General features: G+C 43.3%; 1 protein-coding gene across 10 annotated transcripts in view; it reads left to right on the plus strand.

Annotated features, from left to right (window-relative positions):
* The window catches only part of LOC124997051 (disabled homolog 2-interacting protein-like), a 152,713-nt gene that overhangs the window by 68,942 nt on the left and 66,431 nt on the right, over nucleotides 1-17,340 (plus strand). For 7 of the 10 annotated variants that reach the window (XM_047570561.1, XM_047570557.1, XM_047570558.1 and 4 more), the window contains 2 exons: nucleotides 7,602-7,720; nucleotides 15,658-15,776. In XM_047570561.1, the coding sequence (XP_047426517.1) occupies nucleotides 7,602-7,720; nucleotides 15,658-15,776 (238 nt within the window). The remainder of the gene's footprint in view (nucleotides 1-7,601; nucleotides 7,721-15,657; nucleotides 15,777-17,340) is intronic. The other 3 variants (XM_047570560.1, XM_047570565.1, XM_047570563.1) reach the window with 1 other exon arrangement.

A 17,340-nucleotide genomic window follows, 5' to 3' on the forward strand; every position in this document is an offset into this window, starting at 1 on the left:
CGAAGCAAAGCCGAAATAATTCTCTTTTACTCCCTCGTGTCCGCGGAATTGCTCCAAGGAGACGGAGCAGCACCTCTTTATCACCCCATCATCTCTGCGCTGAGTAAACACAGCGTCTCGGAGGTCAAAAGTCCGCCGCTGTCCTCTCAGCTCAGTGTTAACACATTACAGCCTCTTTGTACACATGAGGAGACACTCGCTGCCCTGTTACCCTTTCCTATGTGTGTGCCTTTGTGTGTGTGTGTGCCCACCCCCCCCCCCTCAAACCAACACATGTTTCAGACTAGGCCATAAAGATTGACATTTTGAAAGTATGCGTCTCCGCTCTGACCTCCATCACGCTGATATCGCTGCCTGGCTGGCAGTCAGACACAGCATTAAATAGACTAAACCTTCCGACAACATATATTTTAAAATAATAATAAAAAAAGAAACTTTTATAGCTTTTTGATTGACGTTAATTCACGGTCTATATTCTAAAGACAGTCAGAGTTTTCTTTTCTTGCGGCACTATCAGTCAAGTACAAGTTCTAGTCGCCTTGTTCTTGAGGGGGAAAAAAAACACAAAAGTGATGTATTTGTGAAGGAAGCGGGATGAGAGGCGTCGTGGACGGAGAGAAGATAGTCATCCAGGTAGAGAGAACAGAGTAAACAGAGCCTGACAGCCTGGGATATTTTATTCTTTGCTGCACATTTCATAGGCTCAAAGAGAATGTATGTGTGTATAAGTGTGTGTGTGTGTGTTTGATTCTGCTTTTGCCCTCCTGTCACAACACAAGATCTCTGCATTCTGTGCTGAGGCTCTTTTTTTTTTTTTTTTTTTCAGTCCGGAGGGCATAGACTTCTTGAAGTGCCGACACGCGCCACCGTCGGTGCAAACCTTCTGTGCATTAGTGCAATGAACACAGTTTGGGTTGTTTTCTTCCCACCTTGCGGAGACGCACAACTTAAATTGGCTATATATAATAAATATTTTAAGAGCCTACCGTTTTCACCATCTTCCCTGTAGCGCTGCACAACTTCATAGCAGGTTTCAGCTTTATTGTTTTTTGGTTTATAGTTTGCCACCCTTGTAGAATTATACTGCGCCACAACAGAAAAGTGTTTGATCAGAAAAGCCCTACAGTGGGTACCAGCAACTGGCAGATAAAGTTGGCACGTCTCTTTTGAACATAGTGACTTAATTAGCCATCGAAGGGTCCATTATTTCCTGCAGGAGAAGATGGAGACTGCGTTGGATTTGATGCGTGCCAGCAGACCAAAACAGGATCCAAAGAAACGCTACTGCTGCAGGATGTGTTAATGAGCATCTGTTAAGCAACATTCTTGATCGTTTGTAAACGCTGTACTTTATCTACCTCTTGTTTTGGCCACACTTCAGTTGTCAAATAAATAAATTGACGCATAATTTAAGGTGGAAATCTCTTTCAATTTAGTCCTAGTTGATTTGACGACACCTGCACTTACTCATGGTAACAACAATTGTGTCTTAACAGCACAGGTCACAGAATTTTTAAGGCAGCAAAACTAACTTTTATTGTTTACTGAAAGTCAGACAATAATTGACTGTTGTTCTATCAGTAGGTATGTTTACATGCATGAATTATCGCCTTAATCCGACTTTAACTGGACAGCTTAAGCACATGTAAACACGTTTTCTCAGGCATGTATATGCCATAATCAAACTTTAACTGGAAACTGGTGCATGCTCTACAACTGCTGTGCTAGCTTATGACCCTGGAGCAAAAGCATCAAAGAAAGCCGGTCACAGAAGAAGAAGGTAGATAAAGTCAGTAGAAGTACCACCTGAGGGATAGCGCTCATATTATCTGCACCATAAGAAGTGCGCACATTGCAAACGAGATTAAAAAGCTGTACTATTATCCATCTAGTTGTTGTTTGAAATGCCGGTCTGACACATGAACAATACGGCCCTGGAAAGAGGGCCTGAAAAGACACATATCGCCACCTAGTGTGTAGGAGGAGGACATGTTCCCATCAATTATTCGATGTTCTCCATTGCATGTAAACTGGGACAAGCACCGCATTCAGAAAGTCCAATTGTGAGCATAGCTCGATTAAGATGTGCATGTAAATGCACTGATTGTGCATGCAAACATCTGATGTCATGCTGCACGCGCCATGAGTCTGCCAACAGCAGGACACAGTGAAGGGAGCCCGTCGCCTGCAGCTCTTCATCTAACAGCTCACTGTGGCTGCCACCTTCTAGTCATTTGTTCCAAACTGATGTGTTGTCACAAAAAAAAAAAAAAAAAAAATGCCAACATAGTCGTCTTGTTTTGTAGATGCATTTTTGATAGACAGTAGTGCAGCGGTGCACTACGCTCACTGACACTTTGCATGTTGCTAGGTATTCTCAAGGTACTCCTCCCAAAGTCCAAAGAAGTTAGCTTGTTGTTGTTTTTTCAGTTAAATCGTTGTAATATGAAGCCTCAGGAGGAGGTAATATTCATTTACCTCAATCTGTGAACCCATCAGCTGTTGTCTGATGACGTTTTAACAGGCATCGTGTAAGCAATGTTGTCAAAGAGTTATATGCAAATATATTTGCATTATATTTGCACTATTTTCATGAGTGGGTACCTGTGTGTTGCCTCATTTGGCATCAGTTTAATATATGGACAGAACTTTTTGACCACCACTGGTGATATGGAGAATCCTTTGCCCCTGTGCTCCATTCAATGCACCAAACACATCCAGTTACATATTGACATTTGTATTTGCATCGCATCAATACATTAACCTTGCAGATATTTTACAGTTTTGTCACTGTATGCTGCAGTGACAGTTAATGTTGGTAGATGTTTCAGTCATGTTGTTTATAATCTAAATGCGGTATTCTCGGGGGGATAGAAAGAATGTTTTTGACATTCGGAGGAAATGGAAAAGCCAAACTTGAGCCAGTTTAGCAGAATGATTTGTAGAACCGATGCGGTGCAGACACTCAAATGTTCGTTTTCTCTACCATTCACATGCAACAACATCTTACTTACGAAGGCCTTTGCGAATTTCATCTTTCATCAACGGTCTCACTTAACACAGCTTTCTTCTCGGGTGATAAAAGGGCGTAAAAACATGACTCCAGGCGAATCAACAATGTGCGTTCAAGAAGTCAGACGTCGTTATCGTTACAGACTTCAAACGCAGCTTCAAACTTTGGCACGGCCACACTAAAATCCAGCCGTTATGCAAAACGTCCATCACCATTCACCATTTTCCCTTTTGATGATTAACTCGATGCTATCAGTGGCCTGTCTGATGGTGTTACCACCTGCCTGGTTAGCGTGCTGTTGCCCTCGCATACTTCACACATGAGTCAGCCTTTTGCCTAAATGTCTTTGCGCATGATACAATTGAACCAACAGAAGAGAAGCGTTGACTCTTGCCGCCCTTGTACACATTTGCAAATATCCTGTACTGTTCAGGTCTGAGGGGAAGGGAAGGTTAGCTGGCACTGGTCGCTGGATGGAGCACGCCTGCAGTCTGACCTATTTCACCCGCTCTTAGTGAAAGGAAGGAAGCTAGCTTTAGCTCGAGAGACATGCAGACAGATGTGGATTTCTAAATGCTCTAAATGAGCATTTCAATGTGATAAATACGAAGCTAAAATACGGCAGCATTAGCTTAGCATAGCCCCCTGAAGTGTATAGATATTTAAAAAATCGAGTCAAAAACGTTCCTTTAACAGTCGGTTCTGTTGTTTGCTCTTCACAAAGGGACACATTCAGTCCCTGGCCACACTGCCGCTATCTCTTTCGGCCAGAACCGAGGCACACAAACAGAGCACCTCTGTGTGCGCGCGTACGCGTGCGCGCGCAAAACGCAGGTGACTATCATCTAGTCTGCTGCTGTTTTTAAGCTCCCAAGGGCTCACACTTTCACTTCCAGAGTCCCATTAACCAACTGTGAGTAGGCCCAGAGGAGGAGGAGGAGGAGGAGGAATCAAGATGGAGTGATTGCTCTTCTTGTGGTAGATGGTGATAGAGCCCGGTGTGAGTGTGTCGGCAAAGCGCAAAGTTTGAAAGGGGAAACGAAACCGTTTCGATTTGATGCAGAGGATATGATGATACAGTTTGAAGAAAATATTATCTATGTGAGAGCGCACGGGGAGAAGGAAGCGGCGAGGTGGAAAGATATAGCCCAATCTTGATAAGGAAGTTAAGGTGGAGGGTAAAGAGAGGAAGAAATGATTTGAAGGAAAAAGGTCAAAATAATGCAAAAAAAACTAAAATTGGTCTGCAGGGTTGGTTGTCAAAAGGTACCACACCTTTCGTGACTGTGATCGACCCCACAAACACATCCCGAACCAAAACAGCTTCCGTTTAAACTGGAAAAATTAACAACGCCGCCACATACCGCACCATCAAACAAACTCTTTGATGACTTTCCTCGGGATTCAGATTAAAAGTTTTAATAGTTTTACCGAGTGCCTGTGAACTGTTTGCTGTCATCTTGGAGACGGTTTTCCATGCGTTCGTGGCGCGATGCGTCGCACGCGCATGTTGGAAGCATGTGGAAGCGTGGATGGCAATTTCACACAGCAATTAGTCCACGGCTAAACGCTGCGTGTTTGTTTTGCGAGCTTTCCCTTTGAGCGCTTGTAGGAGCCAGCTGTGCACAAGTGGGGGAGATATCCGTTACGAAATTAAGACGACCGGAGGGGTGTGTGGGGGAGTGTGTGTGTGTGTGTGTGTGTGGATTTATTGAAGCCGACTGGAGAAATTCACGTCGCAGACTTAATTCAGCCTGATTGCCTTAATCAACGCTATTTTGCCATGAATGATTTTCTGATTAAAAATGATTAAATGCACAAATTGTTGTCATGGCAGCAGATATTTCACTGCCATTGTATTGGATTGTGACAGGAGAGACAAGAAAAGTGGGTTTTGTAAGTTTTTATTCACCATCGGAGTGGATTGAGGAGGCCATCAGTTCCTGATATAATTTAGAGACGCTAAAGAGGCAGTGAAGGCTCGGACATGGACCCGCCTGACACTTGACAGACAGGTTTGAATCTTTACTTATCTCATTGTCTCCTCCTGAGTCTTGTGTCCTTGTGTTTATCGATCTACCGGTTTTAAATGAGTCAGATGCCTCCTGACTAACTGCACATTTCCAAGACTTATCAAGACTCCGAGGCATTAGGACCGAGTTTAAAAGCAAAAAAAAAAAAAAAACCCTCCTCTCTCAGTGCAGAGCATCGACTTCCCGCTCAGAGGACTGAGGTGGTTGTCAGTTACCCGTGATTCAGATCTGCTGCAGGAGGCGTCCGCGCCGTTGATAGGGCCGGGGTTGCGTCGGTCGGCTGTTTGTTGTTCCAGACTGTGTTTGTGTTGATGCTGGGCTGAGAGCTGTGTGGGCTGAGACGCGGCGCGAGGCTGTGCTCGGCACCGCGGGAATTTCTGTTCCTCCTTTTCGTTCTTCAGCTGCAGCGGGCGTTAATACAGTGAAGCGGCACGCAGCTAATTTAGCACAGCTCGGCCTGATGAGCCAACGGAAAGGGCCGCGCAGACAAACAGCTCAAGTGCGCGCGGCTATATTTATGTTGTTAGACACAACATTTCATCCATCCATCCATCTATCCGTTATCCATCAGGCGTAACATTATGACCACCTTCCTAATGTTGTGTAGGTCTCCCTTGTGCCTTCAAAACAATGTTGTCAAACCTTTGGATCCTATGGTTTGAGGGGAACTAGTGATACTTAGTGTTCATCATATTAAAGTGTTGATTAGTGACTTTTTTGTGACTTCTCCTTTGTTTCCTAAGCTAAGCTAATCATGTGCCGGCTAATGGACGCCAATACTTCCCAAAATGATTCTTTCACATCAGCTGATCAATTTTGCTGATTGGTGTGTGATGCTGTAGATGGTCACGACGGGCCGGGAATGGCAAGAAAGGCAGGTCGACAGGCTGTCAGTCTTTCGCAAGAGCTAACACACAACCTTTCACAGTCACACACAATTTAGAATCATTAAAGCCGATTTGCAGTCATCAGTTAACCCAGCATGTGCGTCTCCTTGTCACTGCAGCACTGGATCAATCACTAGAATCTTCACCGAAATACAAAAATTAAAACCAAAAAAGTAGTAAAATGTGTGTAGAATATTGAGTCAGTGTTGACGCATCTAAAGTTTCCCTTACACTGGGATGCTAAGGTCATGATGACGACACACCAGCTGATAGCTGTTAATAATTATGGCTTCCACACAAGGCTCGTCACTGTTTATTTTTTGACAGCGCAGAAACTTTCCAAATCTGGAAGGATTGGGTCTGAAATCTGAAGGGAATTCCCAATAACAGTCAACACTCCTTGTACAAATTATCTACTACATTGTGTGTGTGTGTGTGTGTGTGTGGGTGGGAGGGGAATTTGCTTCATAATGCCATTTCATTTTTTATTAGAGTCACACACGGTTAACTTCATTTCCAATGTTCCAGACAATATTAGAGCTCATTTAAATGATCTAACATTAGTGATGGAATGACCCCATTGAAAAGGCCTTTAAATGTACCCATACACCATGTCACCGCGTCGGATTTCAGGCTTTAGGCTTGTTTTCTGTTTGCTTTTAATGAACAGCCAATAAAAAAAAGAAGAAGAAAATTACATCTTTCAGCCACTGCCTCTTTTATAGAAACTTAAAACGCTGCTTAATTGCGACATGCTCTGTCTTGAGATTAAAAGTTATGTGAAACTTTCCATTCATGCTTTGCTCATGTCGATGGTATCCCTGAGCTCGCACTTAGCAGAGATGACTGTCAGAAATCTGCGAGGACTTGCATGCTCCGCATCCCTCACATTCCTCTCGGACATGTCCAGATCTGCCGCCTCTGCACACATGCTCAGTCTTTGGGACTCCTGATCTGTTTCACATCTCTTTCTGCTCCGATCTGATAGGAGGTTTTCTTTGTCCGGGGCTCAGATGCAAAAGTTAGAACAAGGACAGACACAACATGTTTTCATACATGTCTGAAGTGTAGGGTGTAAGCAGCACTTGTTTGACTTTGGGGCAGTTTTAAACAACAAAGTTTCACCACTACACTTCACCACGACCCTGGTTTAATTCAGACCGAACCCATTTGGAAGATCCATGCTGTTTATTTGTGCCCCTCTGGGTTTGGTTTAACGTTGTAGCTCTCTGACACACTGTCCATTTGTTGCCTGTGGATTTTTTATTTTTTTTTTCTCGGATGGTGTTGAAAGTGGTAGGTTTGGTGAGCTGGGAATTTAAAGACTGACAACTGCAGCAGCTGCTCTGTCAAGGCTAGAAATCCAAAGTGCCTCCAAGGTGCAGCGCTCTCGCAAAAATATTGGGACGAAAAAGAGAAAATATAAGCCAGCACAGGTAGCTCGGTGTAATTATTAGATTGGTAGAAAGAGGAAACAGACCGAGTGAAACTGAAACTTTTCCAACATGTATAAAAATCATGAATTAACAAGTTCTATGGATTTGCTTCCTAAGCTAAGCTAATCACATGCTAGCTAATGGACGCCAATATTTCCCAAAATGGTTCTTTTTGCATTTATTCTGTACGACCGATCACTTTGATGACGCGAAAGTCTCGTTCTGTGCGCAGAGTCTCCTCCGGAGAGGACAGGACGCCGACGCAGTATGCCAGGGTCCTCAGACAAGACCACGCCCACCATGGAGCCCGCGTCCACCGCCGCCACGCCTTTCAGAGTCACCGTGAGTACTGTGAGTCCGCCTTTACGTATCGTTTTGTCTTCGCTGCTCTCGTTCCGTCCTTTGTCTGCGTCCGCTCTTCTGTTCTGTAGGAGGCTGTAAGTAAGTTAGCGTCTGGTGTCCAGATGGACCCGTGCCAATGTGAAACTCATTTACTTCAAATGTTGGAATGGGGCCTTTGATGTTTTGGCGTCTGAACGTCACACATCCACACATCTTAGGTTTTTATTCAGTTCACTGCACCACACTGACTCTATTAAACTTGTGATTACGCACTGACTGATATATACATCGATCAACCATATCATTACGACCACCTTCCTAATATTGTGTAGGTCTCTTTTGTGCCTCCAAAATAATTCATCAGTCCTGCAACACAATGTTGTTAGTGAGGGGGGGTCCTATGGGTTTAGGGGAGGGGCCTCTGTGGATCGTCACACTAATACTTGGATCAGTTTGTGAATTTTGAGGCCAGGTCAACAGCTTCTTCATTTTTTTTTTTGAGTTGTCCCTAAACCATTTTTGTAAATTTGTCTCCGTCAGGCTGCATCCTGCTTGGGGATGACTGCTGCCATCAAGGAGTGTCATTTCTATGGGGTGGTGGGGGTGGGTGGTACACGTCTAAATAACATCTATAAGAATGAATGCCGGCTCAAAAAAAAAGTTTCCCAGTAGGACATTGTATTATCACATGGTGGTCAATGTTATTTATCCTCCCGTCAGTGGTTTTAAAGTTATGGCTGATCGGTGTATATTTATCCATACGTATACATATATATACATATATGCTTCAAGACACACACACACACACACATGAACACACTCCAATCACTCACATGTCAGCGCGCTGTCAAACAGACCAATCCTTCATTCGTCATCTCGCTGTAATTCCATGTTTAATTCAACAGATAAACAGTCAGTTAATGGCCCAAAAAAAATCCGCTACGAGTCATCAATTTAAAGATAATTAGCAATTAGCCGTGCATATTTCCATTCCTAAATAATGAGAAGGGGAGAGGATGACCCAGGGGTGAACTGTAAACATTTTTAAGGTAGACCAGCAGGGTCCCCAGCTCTCAGCACTCAGTCTCTCAACCTTATGTAAACTTTGTAATGGCTTTGCAGGTTCATTAAGGGAACGAGTTGAGACGTATTACATTGTTCCTGAAACCGCCCAGAGAGAGACCGTGAAGCGTCTCACGAGCTGAAGAAGCTGAAACCGCATCTTTTTCGACAGTCTGTTTTGATTTTATTCCTTATTATAAATAGAAAACTGTGAGTCATTTCTTTAATTTTGGTATAACCAGGAATGAATAAGCGGCCGCGGTAGGAAGTATTAAAAAATGAAAAGGAGAAGTGAGAGCTTGCGGGAAGCAGATTGGGTCAGATGGAAGGGCTAAATATTGATTAAGCAGCTCCTTGTTCTCTCCGGGGGAAGGAGGGTTGGAGGAGCACTGCAGCAAAGTCATCCTGCCTCAGTCACATGACACTTAACTTACTTACTGTGGGCTCACTAATAAGCAGTGGAGACTTCTTGCACAAAGGAAGCCAGCCCCAATAAGGAGATATTTGATCTTCTTCTGCCCCTTTGTTTCTCACACTGCCCCCTTCTGGCGTCTAATGGCATCACAGCTAAATATTTCAACTTTTTGTTGGACGCATACAAATAAAACTAGATTTTGATATTTTTTTCTTAAATGAATGAAGGAAAATAATAAGATGGAGTCGTGTGGTTGTACACCAGGCAGGTGCGTATCCAGTAGATACAGTAAATACAGACATGATGCAGTCACAACTGTTGAAATGCAGACAGGAAGACGTGCAGACAGTTGTTTTCTCCTCCTTTTCTCTTACATCTCGCTCTTTAAGTGATGAAGAAAAAAAAAAAAAAACAGCGCACTTTTCCTCCTCCAGTGAAAAGAGTAGCGGTGACATCTAAAGTACCCCTCCAAGGCCTTGAGCTAAATCTGTCAAAATGTTTTTCTCTCATGTTCTTTGCAGAGACTGGGTTCAGCGTCTGCACACACACACACACACACACACACACACACACACACACACACACACACACACACACACACATGATCGATGCCACACACACACACACACACACTTAAGCACAGCTCGTCTCAAGAATTATTTCCCACCAGTAGGTGAGGATGAAAACTAAAATCTCTTCAGAGCCTAATCTTCCGCGGCCAATTCAAAATAAACGTGAAAGGTTGCGAAACATTAAATATAAAAAGACGCAGCTCGGTAGTTTCTCTTCTCCCCCGTGCTTGTTTAAAGAGCAGACAAACAAACCTTATCTAAGTCTGTCACGTCCCGCTGATTGCGCTGGCTGCCTGGATTGATTCTCCATTGTGCCCCAGCTCCTTATCCAATCTCTCCCTGACTCCCATTCTCCCTACCTCCCGTCTCCTCTCAGGTAATGGCGGGGGGTCTAATTGGACAGGTATGCCTCTTGTTTTCATCAGGCTGCGCCGGAGCCGGACAAGAGAGGTTGATGGGGTAAGCAGGGAACACCCTGCTGATTGTCCAGGCACTGATTCTATCAGGCGCCCATTAGGGAAGCCAGAAATTGCAGAGCCAGGGGAATAGAATTAACTTGTTGCAAGCATTTGCTTTAATTTCGTGGAGAAAAAAAAAAAAAAAAGTACAGAGATAAAACTGAGCTGATTTAATGGACTTGGACAGGCTGAGATTACAATCAAGAATGCAGGCCTGTTACGCACTCACACACACACACGGGCACTGCGCTGTAAACAAGGTAGTAAATATGGATTCAGTTCTTTTCCACGGCCGGGCGACGCGACGATAGAGCGGCTTTCCTCTCCGTCGAGGACGCCACGTTGGAATCCTTTCATTCCGCCGCCTCCTTCTCTTTAGCCGTCAGCCGCAGAAGAGCGGAATAATTAAAGAGCTCATTAAAATTCACGCCGACACGTGAGACCGTGATGTCCCCCGTTAGGCTGCGTTGACTCTCAATACTTCGACCTAACGCCTGAGTAGCGGTTCGCAAAATCAAACGCGCAGAGATGACAGCAAAATAAGCAACTTTTGTGAACACAAAGCAGAAAGAAATTAATTAATGGGGGGTATTTACACCTTCTGCTTCTATTATTATTATTTTCTTCATTCAAGCATTGCTAATTATAGGTGCTATTCAAATAAGCGCACTGGGAAATTAGGCAATTAGCGTGTTTTTTTTATTTTTTTTTTTATTTTTTTTTACCGTGCAAGACAACCGTGACGTCTCAGCAGGTGTGCGAACTGATCGCGTGCAGCTGGACACACTGTGTGTGTTTCACATTAGCATGTTTATACAGAAACATTTCATTCTGCCGCATCCCACCATCTCTGCTTTCAGCTTCGTTCACTCTGCAGCCGCCGGAGCCCTTATCCTCCAGCGACCTTGTCTCTCGCTTGCTGTACTTTTGTCTTCGCTTTCCCCCTCATTTAGCTTCATTCTTATTCCTTCTTCTATCAACTCATGCTCTGCCACCTCCACACTGTGCTCCACTTTTTCCATTTATCCTGCTCCTGTAGCTCATCCCTCCCTGCGCTCACATTTTTTTTTTTTACTATTTTTTTTTCTTCGGTCTCACCTCTATTTCTGTGTCTCTTGCTCTCTGTGTGTCTTTACATCTCTCCGTTCCTCCTCGCTCTCTTCAGCCATGTCTTACGTGCTGAATGCTGAATAAAATAGCAACATTTTTTTTTTTTTTTTTTAGTGTTGTCTCCCTGTGGGATTTAATCTGACGTTAGCATCAGTCAAACTCACTGACGGATAAGTGGGAGAATAGATCGTTCACATCCCCTGACCTTTACTCTTCCCCTGATAGCTCTGTGAGAGCTTTGACACGCTGTCTGAATTAAATTTTTATTTTTTTCTTTAATGTCACATTGCTGTTCATTCAAAGGGGTTGGGAAAAAATATCGACATGGCAATATATCGCGATTTTATCCCGATACAAAAACGATATTGAATGTTTTATTATTGATTTTAAAAGATAAAGAAACGTGTCACTGTTTCCTGCAGTGTGTGACAGGGGTGAGCGATACTGGGAATTTTGGTACTGATTCGATGCCAAGTAAATACAGGGCTAGTGTCGCCGATACCGATAATTTTTCTTGGAATGTCGCGATCATTGAATAACCTCGTAATTTTGCCTTTAGTTTGTTGATTGTAATTATGATGAAAAACAGGACAAATATTTAGTGAGTAAACTGTTTTTTTCTTAATTAATCATAATATAAAACAATTTAACAGTATAAAATTTAAGTCCTCTTTTACTACACACAATTGTTTTAGAAAAAAAATGTCATTAGTGCAAAATAAGAAAAAGGAACAATGTAACAAAAATATAACATTTTAAACAACACAACAATAATGGAAAATAAAGTCAGTAAACGTAGGCAGTTGAGCAAAATAAGTGCACAAAAGCAACAATGCAATAATAAACATAAAAATTGCTCAAAGAGGGAAATGTTGACTCATTCATTTTCCATCAAAGAAGTGGGTCTGCATCCCGTGTAATTGTCTTCTTGTGTATTGATGCATCAACACGGCATCAGTTCCAGCTGTGAGATGCTGTTGTGATGCTACGATTTGAGCGTCCAACTCTGTCCATATCACACATTTTTACTACAGATCAGGATGGAGAAGCTCCTGTCATGTACACAGACTTGGAGAGAAGCTGAACTCACATGAACTCTGTGATGATTAATTTCCAGGACGTATAGAAGAGAAGCTTTAACAAAAGTATCAATCTCGTCACGCTAGTATCAATCTGATGCCGATAGTAGCCATTGTTTAGATACTATCGATATTTAGATCGATATGTGGAGCACACACGTATTTTGACGTTGACAAGTGGCAAGAAACTTTTTCTGCACTAGTGCAATAAATTGGAAATTAATAATTTGAATTAATATTGTTTTTTCTACTCAGTTTGTCCAGTGAATTATCACTGGACGTCATCTGATGTACATATATGCAACTTGTATTTTAAGCTGCATTTAAATTTCTCATTAGAATATTGCAATATATCTCAATATCGTTACATCACAATAATGTATCGTATCGTGACTCAAGTATCGTGATACGTATCGTATCGTATAAGCACTTGCCAATACCCACCCCTAGTCCATACGCACTACAGAGGGAAAGGGATAGAGAAAAATCTGATAAATTACAGGCATTGTGCATTTTCTCTCTTGATTCTTTCCCTGCCATCGCAGTCCATCCATCAGAGGGGGGAGAGGAGAGAGGCAAAAACAAAGCGAGCAGCCACCAATCAATCCCCTTTACCTTCAAGGGATGGATGTGGTTTCTATTCACTGACTTATTCCTGCTGGGGGAGGTGTTTTAATTTGTTAGCATTTGCCAACAACAGCAGACACACACACACACATTTTCCAGAGGCTACAGGAAGGAAGTGGAGAATTACTGTGATTTTGGAGGGATTGTGAACGATGATGACACGTGGAAAACGGGAGAGGTGTTAGTGTTTGCACATATGCGTGGGTGCTATTGATTCCCCGCTGCAGCGCAATCCGTTCCATCAGAAAGTCAAAATCTTTTGGCTCCCCGAAAAAAAGACTTCCTGTCGTACTGTCGGAGGAGCCGATTTGAATAGCTCAATACAGTTCCTCTGCACCGGCTGACTCATATAAGTCATTGTTTAGAAGGACGTCTATGCTAATTCAGCCACATCCACACACGCAGACTGCATGCTGCCCACACACACACACACTCACACACACACACACTCACACACACACACACACACACACACACACACACACACACACACACACACACACACACACACACAGACAGACTGAATTATGTATTTATAGGGCTAATACTTGAAAGCGAGAGTTTGATTTAGAAAGAAGCCCCGTCAAGAGCATTAGGTGAGTCGCTCACTCACAGCGGTGACTCAGCCCCGTCCGTTTAGCTAATAGCCCCTAATAGCACAGAGCTCACTGGTGGCAGGTAGTAATAGAAAGCCATTTGATGCACATTTCTCTGTAAGATGACACACACCGTGTCTGAACTTATGTGACAAAAGGTTTAGAGCCACTGTTCTGCACTGGTGCTACTTTGTAAAAAAATAAAAAAAAAAACATCTTCTATGTCTTGTAAACATGGAAGAACATTTCACAGCCTTCATCTTCCTTCAACCAACAGTGAATCTGTCTGTGTCTTATTATTTATTTATTTATTTTTTTTTTTTGCATTTAGCATAGAAGAAATACTTTCTCCTTTTGGACCAAGAGGAAATGATGCAATGATTCTGTTGACAGTGGACATCAACCATAGTTAGACTTTGGAGGTTTAACTTCACAAAGAGAATCCATAATGCCCCCCCCATCCCCCAATAAAAAAAAAAAGATAAAAAAATAATTATATATATAAGGAAATGCTCCTGCTGAAGCTCTGGACAAGCTCCCAGCGTTGGACCTTCACAAAGTTTGGATGTAAGCAAGAGGCGCATTAAAAAATCATGGTCAAAATCAAAGCGGCAGAAGCCAGAACGTTCGGATTTTTGCACAGTAGAAATCCAGCTCCAGATTCTGCATTTCCCACGACACATTTTCTTTTGGTGGTCTTCACAACCTCCGGTCAAATCCCACATCAGCCAAACTTGATGTCCCAGTTTGTAATGCATATTTTCTTCCTTTCGGCATCTCACAAGAAATAGTTTTGATGCGCTGAAGTGTTCTCGTAAAGCATTTTTTCAGAGCGAATGCTGCCCGTTTGACTGAATTTGGTTGACGGCACAAACTCTCGGTAAGACTTTGATGAAAAAATACTCCCACGACCGGCATGAGGTTAAATATACTGACATTAGCAAGTCTTTGTTCCTTGGCCAGAGTGACTCCTGATGACAGGTGTTGTTCACCTGGATGCTGCAGCTCCTCTGTGATCACCGGCCCGGCTGTCTGGAAGCCTCTCTCTAATTATCCCCATTCCATTGTTGCCTCTGGCGACTTATTCACACTGTAGGTGGTAATTATACAGGTGTGTTAATGGCGTGGATGGGATGGAGGGAGGTCTGCGCACTGTGAGGCAGCATGGGCAGGTGCCTGAGGTGATATGAGTTTCCGTTTTCACACTGAAGGCGCTTATTCAGCATATTAAACAGCCGCCGTGTTTGATTTTAATAAAAAGCCACACCTGAGCTCGAGTATCGGTTCCTTGTGAGTTGCTTTATCAACTCTCCTATGCACCCTACTCATTCCGAGACACTTTTTTTTAGTCTTCTTCTCCTCCCTGCAGTTGATTCTGAAAAAATAAATAAAAAAATACAGAACACGTTCTCTTCAAACTTGCAATATCCCACCATTTCCGCACCACATCTAATTTGTTCATATTCTCTCGCTCTTAATGCCAGCCAACAGTTGCCATGGAGACGGCGAGGTGCTTGGGGGAGTGTGATTGCAGATGTTGGAAGAAGCAAACGCACAAACTCAGACAAAGAGAGGAAAGGGAAAACTAATAAAGGGGGTGTAGCCACTGAATTAGAGCATGAAGATGATTTCAAAACACGTTCCGGGTAATTTGTGCCGTGTGGGAACGAATCTATCATTTCTTTGCGTGAAAATATTACCGATCGGCTTATTATGCCCGTGCTCTTTGAGAATCTTTTTTTAGTCAAGGTCCTGACTGCAAATGTGTCAGATGTTGTTTCATATGCAGGCAACACTTTGTGTCCTAACCTTGTACCGACTCCTTTTAAAGTGTTGGCGTCGCTCTAGCTCTGATACGAAGATCTATACTCATTTATTACCCTTCATGGATTTCAGAAGTGGAGCATAAACGCTATTATTAATAAGATCTGTCCGGCTGCCAGGTTGAGCTCAGTGATTGACACGTCCGAGGATTCCCTGACAAACTGCCAGTGACATTGTTTTTATTGACTGTCTTTCTCCATCAGGGCTTTCTGAGCCGGCGGCTGAAAGGCTCCATAAAACGCACCAAGAGTCAACCCAAGCTCGACCGCAACTCCAGCTTCAGACACATCCTTCCCGGATTCAGGAGCGTCGACAACGACAGGTAGGTTTGTGTTCGTTGTGGTGACAGAAGTGTCCTCGATTTGTCCGTTTTTTTTTTTTTTTTTTTTTGCCTGACGGCTTGTTATTTAGGTCATTGTTGACATTTTTGTGTTGCTCCGTCAGTGTGTAGTGACAAAGAGCAACTCTTCAATCCGTCACTTCCAGCACTCCTCGCTCTTTCTTTTTCTTTCTCCCTGACTCGCTAAAATATATATGACAAATCTCCTTTCCTCGTGGCATCTTTGGTTCGCACTGTAGTGGTGGCGTTCGACTCGAGTCTGTGCATCAGAAGTTGCTTTGCTTTGGCGTTGGGTTCGGGTATCCCGGATGACATGAAGAAAACTTCCCTGAAAGGAAAATGACTGACTTTCGAAACAAGCAATGACAGACACAAGACTTTCTCTAAGCGATCATCTAAGAGTCTTCAGGAACAGACAGCCCTCGTCCCAAAATAGACGCAGCAGGGTTGGTGGAGTTGGCTAAACCCATGTCACGCTATTACTTTGGTATCAAAGTCGCACTGAAGGACGAGCACTCTCTCTGTGAGTCCACACAGTCACACAACAGTCAGAACAAGTATGCTGCAAGGACTTCGACAGTGTCTTGAATAAACTTTGGTTACTGAAGTGGAGAGGTCCTGTTCCAAATGGGCCACTAGGCTACACAAAGCCCCAAACAGCCAAACAAAAGACAAGAGATGCAAGATTATGACTTGAAACATTACCATACAGAACAACAATCAGCCATAACAATGTGACCATTGACAGGTGAAGGCATAACTATTTCATTATCATGACGCCTCATAGACCTGGTAGTTGGGATATATAAGGTAGCATTTTATCATTTTGTCCGCAAACCTTAACATGATGCCATGTTTAGACATCTGGGCTAGGGGCTTCTTCAAAGCTGCAGCACTTATGGAATGACCTCAGCCTAGAGTGGTTGGTACTTATTGAAAAGTGGTCGAAAGAAAGAAAAGTGGACAACCAACAACAATGGGCAGAAAAAGACGAATAAAAAAGTGTGAGGCTGTGTAGCTGCAGACCAGTCATGGTGCTCATGCTTAGCCCTGTCCACGGCTGAAAGCATGTACAATGGGCACGCAAGCATCAGAAACCACTGATAAAGGCCTAGGACCTAGGTTTCCCAGAAGAGCACTGCATCTTAATAAGAGTGTTCAAGTCATTGGTTGGTTGGTGTACACCGATCAGCTCCAACATTAAAACCACTGACAGGAAAAGTAAATAACATCGACCATCTTGTGACAATTCAGTGTTCTGCTTGGAAACCTGACATTTATGAGGATGTTACTTAGACATGTACCAACCACCTAGACCAGACCAGACACCCCATCCCATAGCAATGACTCCTTGATGGCAGCAGCCTTGATGACACAGGCACACACACAAAAACAGTTTAGGAACAATGACCTGGCCTCCAAATACACTAGATCCAAAACTGATCAAGTATCTGTGGGATGATCCACAGAGGACCCTCCAACCCACAGGGCTAACAACGTCCTGTAACCAGACACCACAGGACACCCTCAGAAGACCCATGTCCAT

The sequence above is a fragment of the Mugil cephalus genome, chromosome 19 (assembly GCF_022458985.1).
Source record: "Mugil cephalus isolate CIBA_MC_2020 chromosome 19, CIBA_Mcephalus_1.1, whole genome shotgun sequence".
Taxonomy (NCBI): domain Eukaryota; kingdom Metazoa; phylum Chordata; class Actinopteri; order Mugiliformes; family Mugilidae; genus Mugil; species Mugil cephalus.